Genomic DNA, 8,379 nt, shown 5'->3' with positions numbered 1-8,379 from the left:
TAATCAGTTCCAATGATCAAATGTGATCACAGCAGGTCTCCTTCTCAGTATCTTTCTACAGACATGTCTACAGACATGATCTGGCCTGGATAAAAAGACAATGGAAATTTCTCAGTGGTTGAAAATAATAAGTATGGTACATATTCTCATGATTCTCTTGGTTCTCATTTCTAGTTAGATTGCGCTTAGATGGTTTCTTCAGTTTGTCATACAGAATGAGCATTCCACCAATGCCCCTGAGAACGTTGGACTATGCATCTTTGTTAAAGGCTTTTCCACATTCATCTTTAAAATCTTCACCCCACAATATATGAAGTTTCCGTTATATGTGATGTCAGTTCTTTGTGACCAGACTGCATCATCACCTACCCCATCGCAGTATGGAGTAGGGAAGAGAACACACTGGCCATCCAATTTAGTGATTTTACACACAGTCTTCTATGCCTTTGAATTTTTTTCCCTTGACAGGTTTCCCAATATTCGTTGCCCAGTGGGTTCTTGCAAAACCTAAGGAGTAGAAAAAGCTGAAAATGACTCCTGATGTACCACCAGAGGCCAGATTGTCAGCAAAATACCTCCAGAACCCAAGCTGCCCCTCCAGAAGAAGAGTATTCACTTCTCCTTGGGAAAACAGACTATATAATCCTCTATGCCTTTGTACTGTTTGTCAGAGGCAATATTTTTACACACACACTGTACCTCTGGCATTGTGAGACCCCTGGGGATCTTTCATTTCAAGAATATTATATAAATGAAGTCATACAGCATATAACTTTTTGAGACTGGCTTTTTTTACTCAGCATAATTCCCTTGTGATCCATCTGAGTTGTTGCATATATCAATAGTTTATTCCTTTTTAGTCCTGAGTAGTATGCCGTGATATGCATGTACCACAGTTTGTTTAACCATTTAACTATTGAAAAACTATTGTACATTATTTAAAGTGTACAATTCAATGGCTTTACGTATATTCATAGAATTGTCCAACCATCACCAAATCAATTTTAGAACATTCTTGTTATTGCTCCCCTTCCCCCTTAAAACCCTCATACCCATGAGTGATAACTTATCATTTCCTCTCAACACTCACCCCAGCCCTAGGCAACTGCTGTTCTACTTTATGTCTTTAGGGGTTTGTCTATTCTGAATATTTCGTATAAGTGGAATCATACAATATATTGTCTTTTGTGTCTGGCTTCCTTCATGTAGCATAATGTTTTCAAGGTTCGTTCAAGATGTAGCATGTATCAGTACTTCATTAATTTTTTATGACTAATATTCCATTATAACATTTTATTTATCAATTTATCAGGTGATGGACATTCGAGTTGTTTTCAATTTTTGCTATTATGAATAATGCTGCTGTGAGTACTTGTATATAAGTTTTTGCATGGATATATGTTTTCATTTCCCTTGGAGTGGAATAACTGGGCCATATGGTAACTATGTTTAACATTTTGAGGAACTGCAAAACTGTTTTCCACAGCAGCCCCATCACTTTACACTCTCACTAGCATTGTATGAGGATTTCAGTTTCTCCACATTCTTGCCAACACTAGTTATTGTCTGTCTTTTTTATTATTGCCATCCTAATGGGTATGAAATGGAATCCCATTGTGGTTTTGATTTGCATTTCTCTGATTGCTAATGATGTTGAGCATCTTTCCACATGCTTATTGGCCATTTGTACATCTTCTTTGTAGAAATGTTTACTCAGGCCGAGGCGGGCGGATCACAAGGTCAGGAGACCAAGACTATCCTGGCTAACATGGTGAAACTCCATCTCTACTAAAAATACAAAAAAAAAAAAAATTAGCCGGGCGTGGTGGTGGGTGCCTGTAGTCCCAGCTACTCGGGAGGCTGAGGCAGGAGAATGGAGGTGGAGTTTGCAGTGAGCAGAGATAGTGCCACTGCACTCCAGCCTGGGAGACAGAGTGAGACTCCGTCTCAGAAAAAAAAAAAAAAAAACAAGAATTGTCTACTCAATTTTTATCCATTATACTTATTTGTCTTTTTATTATTTAGTTATGAGTTCGTTATATATTCTAGATACAATTTCCTTATCAGATATATGATTTGCAAATATTTTCCTCCCATTCTGTGGGTTGTCTTTTCGCTTTCTTGATGGTGTCCTTTTGATATGGTTTGGCTGTGTCCCCACCCAAATCTCATTTTGAATTGTAGTTCTCATAATCCCCACATATCATGGGAGGGACCTGGTGGGAGGTAACTGAATCATGGGGGCGGTTACTCCCGTGCTGTGTTCTCGTGATAGTGAGTGAGTTCTCAAGAGATCTGATGGTTTTATAAGGGGCTTTTCACCCTTTTGTTTGGCACTTCTCCTTGCTGCCACCATATGAAGAAGGACATGTTCGCTTCCCCTTCTGCCACGATTGTCAGTTTCCTGAGGCCTCCCCAACCATGCTGAACTGTGAGGCAATTAAACCTTTCCTTTATAAGTTACTCAGTGTTGGATATGTCTTTATTAGCAGCATGAGAATGGATTAATACACCTTTGAAGCACAAAAATTTTAATTTTAGTGAAGACCAATTTATCAATTTTTTTCCTTCTGTTGCTTGTTGTGTTGGTGTTGTATCTAAGAAACCATTGCCTAAGCCAAGTTTACATAAATAGTCATTCTGAACTATGAGGTGACAAACTAATTATGGCAGAAGAGTAGAATCCTGGGTCTCTGATGATTACGAAGCTGCATATTAGGCTTGGAAACCCAAATTCTACATTTATTTTACGCAACGGTGAGATAAAGTATTTTATTTTTAAAAATCAAGACTCTCTGTTCTTTAAAATACACATAAAATGAAAAACAAAGATATAAGAAGATATTTGCAAACACATATAAATGACATAAATTTCGTATCTATAATATATAACAAACTTTCACAAACCAATAACAAAAAGACAAACAACCCAATAGAAAAATGGGCAGTAGGAAGGAGTATCTCACAGAAGAGGAAACATATATGGCCAATAAGCATATTAAATGCTCAACTTCATTAGTAATCATAGAAATATAAATTTCATACCCATGAAATAACAAAATTTTAAGTCTGAAATATCAAGTCTTACCTATGACATGGAGCAATGGGAAATCATACCCTGCTTGTGGGAATGTAAATTTGTATAATCATTTTAGAAAAAAAATGATTTGGAGATACCTATGAGGTCAAGGAATTGTAGTGGGAGTAACAAGCAAGTTGGAAAGATGGTAGGTTGTTTAGAAAATATAATGTTGGGTCGGGCACAGTGGCTCATGCCTGTGGTCCCAGCACTTTGGGAGGCTGAGTCGGGTGGATCACAAAGTCAGGAGTTCGAGACCAGCTTGACCAACACGGTGAAACCCCGTCTCTACCAAAAAGGCAAAAAAAATTGGCCAGGCCTGGTGGTGCGTGCCTGTGGTCCCAGCTGCTCAGGAGGCTGGGGCAGGAGAATCGCTTGAACCTGGGAGGTGGAGGTTGCAGTGAGCCAAGATGGCGCCACTGCACTCCAGCCTGGGTGACAGAGCGAGACTCTGTCTCGAAAAAAAAAAAAAAAAAAAAGTAATGTTGGAATTCATGACTTAGGAGACAGAGAAATTTGTGTGATAAAAAAGTACAAGGTGTAACCTTCCAAGAGGTTAGCTAAAGTGGAGAGGAAGTATACATTTAAGATAACAAGGTGTATCAGTTGGTGTCCAATCAGAACATAGACACTACATAGTATTTTTTTTTTTTTCTTGAGATGGAGTCTGGCTCTTGTCGCCCAGGCTGGAGTGCAATGGCACGATCTCAGCTCACTGCAAACTCTGACTCCCAGGTTCAAGCGATTCTCCTGCCTCAGCCTCCAGAGTAGCTGGGATTACAGATGCCCGCCACCATGCCTGGCTAATTTTTGTATTTTTATTAGAGACTGGGTTTCACCATGTTGGCCAGACTGGTCTCAAACTCCTGACCTCAGGTGATTTGCCCACCTTGGCCTCCCAAAGTGCTGGGATTACAGGTGTGAATCACCGTGCCCAGCCTACTACATAGTAATTTTAACAAGAAGAGTTTAACATAAAGAATTAACAATAACAGGGGATTGGAGTGTTGAAGAATTGGTTAGTAATAAATAAAGGAAACTCTAAAAAGTATGGGATAGCAGATATAAATAGCAGACAATATAAAAATAATATGTAATGGCCGATACCTCTAGAGCTGTGATAACCCTCCTCTCCACCCACGGTCGAGATCCAGGCCTTATTGGAGAAGTTGCTCTGGTGCTGAGTTGGTGGAACTTGTTGGATGTACATTCTCTGGAACTTGCTGAAATATACCCCTCTACGGTGCTGGTTCACATGGAAGGTGTCTGTCTCATCAGAGATTCTTTGCTGCCTAAACACTCAAGGGTAGTGCCTGGGGAGGCTGCTACCTACTGTTTGTTGGGAAAACCAGTGCTGCAGAAGGTGGGCAATAGGAAAGCTGGGAGCTCAGCAGGAGCTTGTGGAGTGAGCGCACAGAAAACAGGAAGTAAAACCCCTTCTTCCTGCAATGTCTCTCCACCACTGCCTACTGATAAAACTTCGTATCATGCCAGCTGGCAAAGTCAGAAATATTTCAAGGCCCCAGGTCCATTTCACAGAATAGGCATAAAGGGGAAATGAGAGGTAATAAATTGATTACAGGTTGAGAAGTTCAAGGAACTGAGAGGTCATGATGTTGGATTGTTGTTCTTGTGGATATTGAAATGACCCAAGTGTTGGCAGAAATTAGAGTGGGGTAGAAGGTTAGAGACCAATAAACTCATTTCTGTAAGTGTGACCTTGGTCTATCTGCATCAGAATCAAGTGGGATACTTTGATAACACAAATTCCTTTTTCCCACTGCAGATCTTCTGAACTGGAGTATCTGGGAAGAGAGCTCCCAAATATTCTTTTTTAGTAAGTGCCTTAGTAGATTTGAAATGAAAGAGAATCGGTTAGTAACATTTTAAACACACAAAACTAAATAGTAAAACAGGTACCAGTGTACCCAGCATTCAGTCTTAACAAATGTTCACATTTGCCTTATTTCCTGAAGATCTTTTGATTTTTCATGAAATGTTACCTATTTTAGCTTAAGTTCCACTCTCACCTTCCTTTCTCCTTTATGCCTCACAGGAGATGATCATATGAACATTGTTTTTTGTCAATTCCTGCTTTAGGCAATAGAGAGCCTTTGAGGGTTTTTGAACAGGGGTATTAACACTAGAGGTGTTTTTGGAAAATCAACCCAAATGTGCCCTGTTAGAGAGTTCATTAGGATGAGAGGATGGAGGTGGAAAGCCCTTGAAGAGGCAGGTTCAGTGGCCCAGAGGGTGTGGTACTGAGGATCTGAGGTAGGGTGAGAGATCTTGGCTTTTTTTTCTCATGCTCTTGTGTGAAGCCTGCTCTTTGTGTTGCTGTGACCCCCCAGTCTTTGAATTCCCCCTCTTCCCCCATTCCCTCAGTTCATCAGCTCCTTTCTAGCTTCATTTGAGTCCCTAACCAGCCTGGGTTTCATGGGTACCCATTTCACCTATATGCTTGCCACTGCCCTGGAATTCCTTGCTTTGTTGACATTTTACCACACCAACTGTAACTTCCAATCTTTATACAAATAGAACTGGTTCTTTTGCCTTGAGGCAGTGGCCTTGCCATTCTGATATACTTTATTACTCATAGTAATATTTGCTATAGTGAGTGTCCAAAATGAGGCAGAGTTTTATCCAGATGACCTTGGTGAACTCAAGCCTGTTTTGGAGGAGGCTGGGTTCACAAAACTTACTCAGGCTTTGTTCTTCATCAGAAGATGTAAGTGATACCTCAATAATACTGCCAGATTTTGTTTGTCTGTAGAGTAAAATTTTGATGAGCAGTTGTGAAAACTGTTCAGATGACATATAAAAATGTGTTTAAGTTCGTCAGATTTGGGAATTTTATTTATCAACAAATGGATTCTGTTTTTATTTCCATTACATAGATTTGGCCATGGGTCAACGTCAATGAAAACTTTTGATTGATTATACTTATTTTGCTTAAGTCACAAGTACATCAAGCAAACCTTGTTATAGAACTATGGACAGACACAATAACATGAATGAGTATGAAAATGATGATGTTGAGTTAAGAAGCCAGAAAAAAGATAGTACCATACTGTGTACTTCCATTTATATAAGATTCTTGAAAATGCAAACTAATCTATAGACACTGAAAATAGATTGGTGGTTGCCTGGCATTTGGAGGCAAAGAGGAAAGGAAGAATTGAAAGGGCACGAGGACAATTTTGGGGGTGATGGAAAGGCTTATCTGGATTGCATTTGTGTGATTGTATCAAAGATGTATGTATATGTCAAAATTCATTAAATCATATATATGCAGTTCCTTATGTGTCAATTACAGCTTAATAAAATGGTAAAAATCATTAACAAGAAAAAATGTTTGTTTTAAGCCATTTAAACCAACCAACAAACAAAAAATCCTTGCTATAATCAGTTACTGTCTATATCAGGGACACCATCTGAATACATTCATTTATTCATTCAACATTTTTTAACATCTACTGTGTATACCTGGCAGTCTGCTGGTAACACAGTGTTAAATAAAAAAAACAAGACCCCGAGTTTAGGAAGCTTACATTCTTGTGGAGGAGTCAGATCATCAGATCAACAAGTGATAATAGTAAAGTGTGACAAGTGTCCTGACAGAGCAAGAAAGGGCAGCTTTGAAAATGTTTAGTAGGGTTATCTAAGCTGATTCTTTGGTAGTAGATGCCTGAAGCTGTGTTGAAAAGAATTCTGAGGCTTAGTAGGAAAGAGCTATAAATGATCTGATGTCTCCCATGCACGAGGAGAGGTAATCATGGTAAGTGCCACACATTTGCCAACATAGGGTTATACTATTAAAGTTGGCCTTATCATAAATTTCCCAATAGTATGCCTATTTCAAGTGGTTCTGAAAATGTTTGAGAATGATGAAGATCTCTTGTTATAGACAGTTTTTTTTTCAGAGCAGTATTTTAAGTGCAAAGTGTTTTTTTGTTGTTGTTGTTGTTGGGGAAATAAGAATCTTCCACATTGTAGTGTAGACAGAGGACAAGTGCTCTTTTGTTCTCAAACATTCTATTTTTTCAAGTGTATTTTACCCACTTATGTGACTGAGTCTGAGCCTTTGCTAAGGGTACTGCAGCTGGATTATGTAGTGGAACCAGGTCCAGAAAAAGAATTGCTAAAGAATGCAAGTAAACAGGATGTCAGATGTTATCCTTAGCCTATTTCCCTAAACATAGCTTTTTGGCTGCAAAGTAAAATGCCATTCTTCTAGCTTCTGCTTATACACAGTGATGGCTGACAGCAGGCATAATCTTCGTTTGCTTGGCACGTTGTCACCATGCAACTCAACGTGTTTTGCAAGGAATGATCGTGACACACCATCTCTGGGAGATACTATGAGGACATCCGGCTATTTCTTGGAAGAATTTTCTGTCTACCTTCTTTGAGCCCTGTTGTGCCAGCACATCTCCCCATGAGGCTCAGATCTGTCTGACCTAAGAGCCAGTTGGCATCGTCCTCCTAACAGAAGCCAGATTTTCACTGGGGCTAGACTATTTATTGACAGTGTTTTCCCAGACTGGCCCATGAGTGTCTCATTTCCAAGGTCCCCTGAAGTGCTGGCTCACCTCTGTTTCCCAAAGCACTTGCTTGCTTGTCTCTCCTCCCTCCCCAGCATCCTTTTCACTTTCTTCCCTTATAACTTCTTGCACTCTGTGTGCGTGTGTGTATGCGTGTGTGCATGTGCGTTTCTTCTTTTTTTTTATCCTAACGAATTTGTTTTGCAGGTTTTGAAAAGGAAAAACCAGCGTTATCCAGGATTGTTAAATTAATTCTTATGTGTTTCCACATCTTGGACCGTGATCTCTGTGGTTTTAAAATCCCATATTTTGAGTGGGTTCCGCTGTTGTTTAAGAAAAGTTGCTTTAAACCTTTGCTCTGCAAGCACCCGAAGAGAACTCATAAAAAGGAAGACAACAGCAGATGCAATCGCGGATGTGGCTTAGTCCTTGCAGCTGCCCCAGAGTGCTGTTTGGAGTGTACCGTCCTCAGTAATGAATCCAGAAGAACAAATCGTGACATGGCTTATATCTTTGGGAGTTTTAGAGTCCCCTAAAAAGACCATCTGTGATCCGGAGGAGTTTTTAAAGTCCTCGCTGAAAAATGGGGTAGTTCTGTGCAAACTGATCAACAGACTCATGCCTGGCTCTGTGGAAAAGGTAAGGGAAATTTGCAGTCTCTTTGGGACTGCTTATCACCAGAGAGCAGCAATCATGTAACTCTTGAGATTTTTCTATTTCCCAGGCCATGGGAATCTCCTACTTTAATATTTTTCT

The 8,379-nt window shown here is 39.7% G+C and overlaps 1 protein-coding gene across 9 annotated transcripts in view; it reads left to right on the top strand.

The window, feature by feature from the left end:
* The first annotated feature begins 7,306 nt into the window (after nt 1-7,306).
* Nucleotides 7,307-8,379, top strand: part of ARHGEF6 (Rac/Cdc42 guanine nucleotide exchange factor 6) — a 116,211-nt gene continuing 115,138 nt past the window's right edge. For all 9 annotated transcript variants that reach the window (XM_016944275.3, XM_016944277.3, XM_054676526.2 and 6 more), the window contains exon 1: nt 7,307-8,262. In XM_016944275.3, the coding sequence (XP_016799764.2) occupies nt 8,098-8,262 (165 nt within the window). In that variant the 5' untranslated portion in view covers nt 7,307-8,097. The remainder of the gene's footprint in view (nt 8,263-8,379) is intronic.

This window comes from Pan troglodytes, chromosome X (genome assembly GCF_028858775.2).
Source record: "Pan troglodytes isolate AG18354 chromosome X, NHGRI_mPanTro3-v2.0_pri, whole genome shotgun sequence".
NCBI lineage: Eukaryota > Metazoa > Chordata > Mammalia > Primates > Hominidae > Pan > Pan troglodytes.
This window is presented reverse-complemented; position numbering and strand designations above follow the sequence as displayed.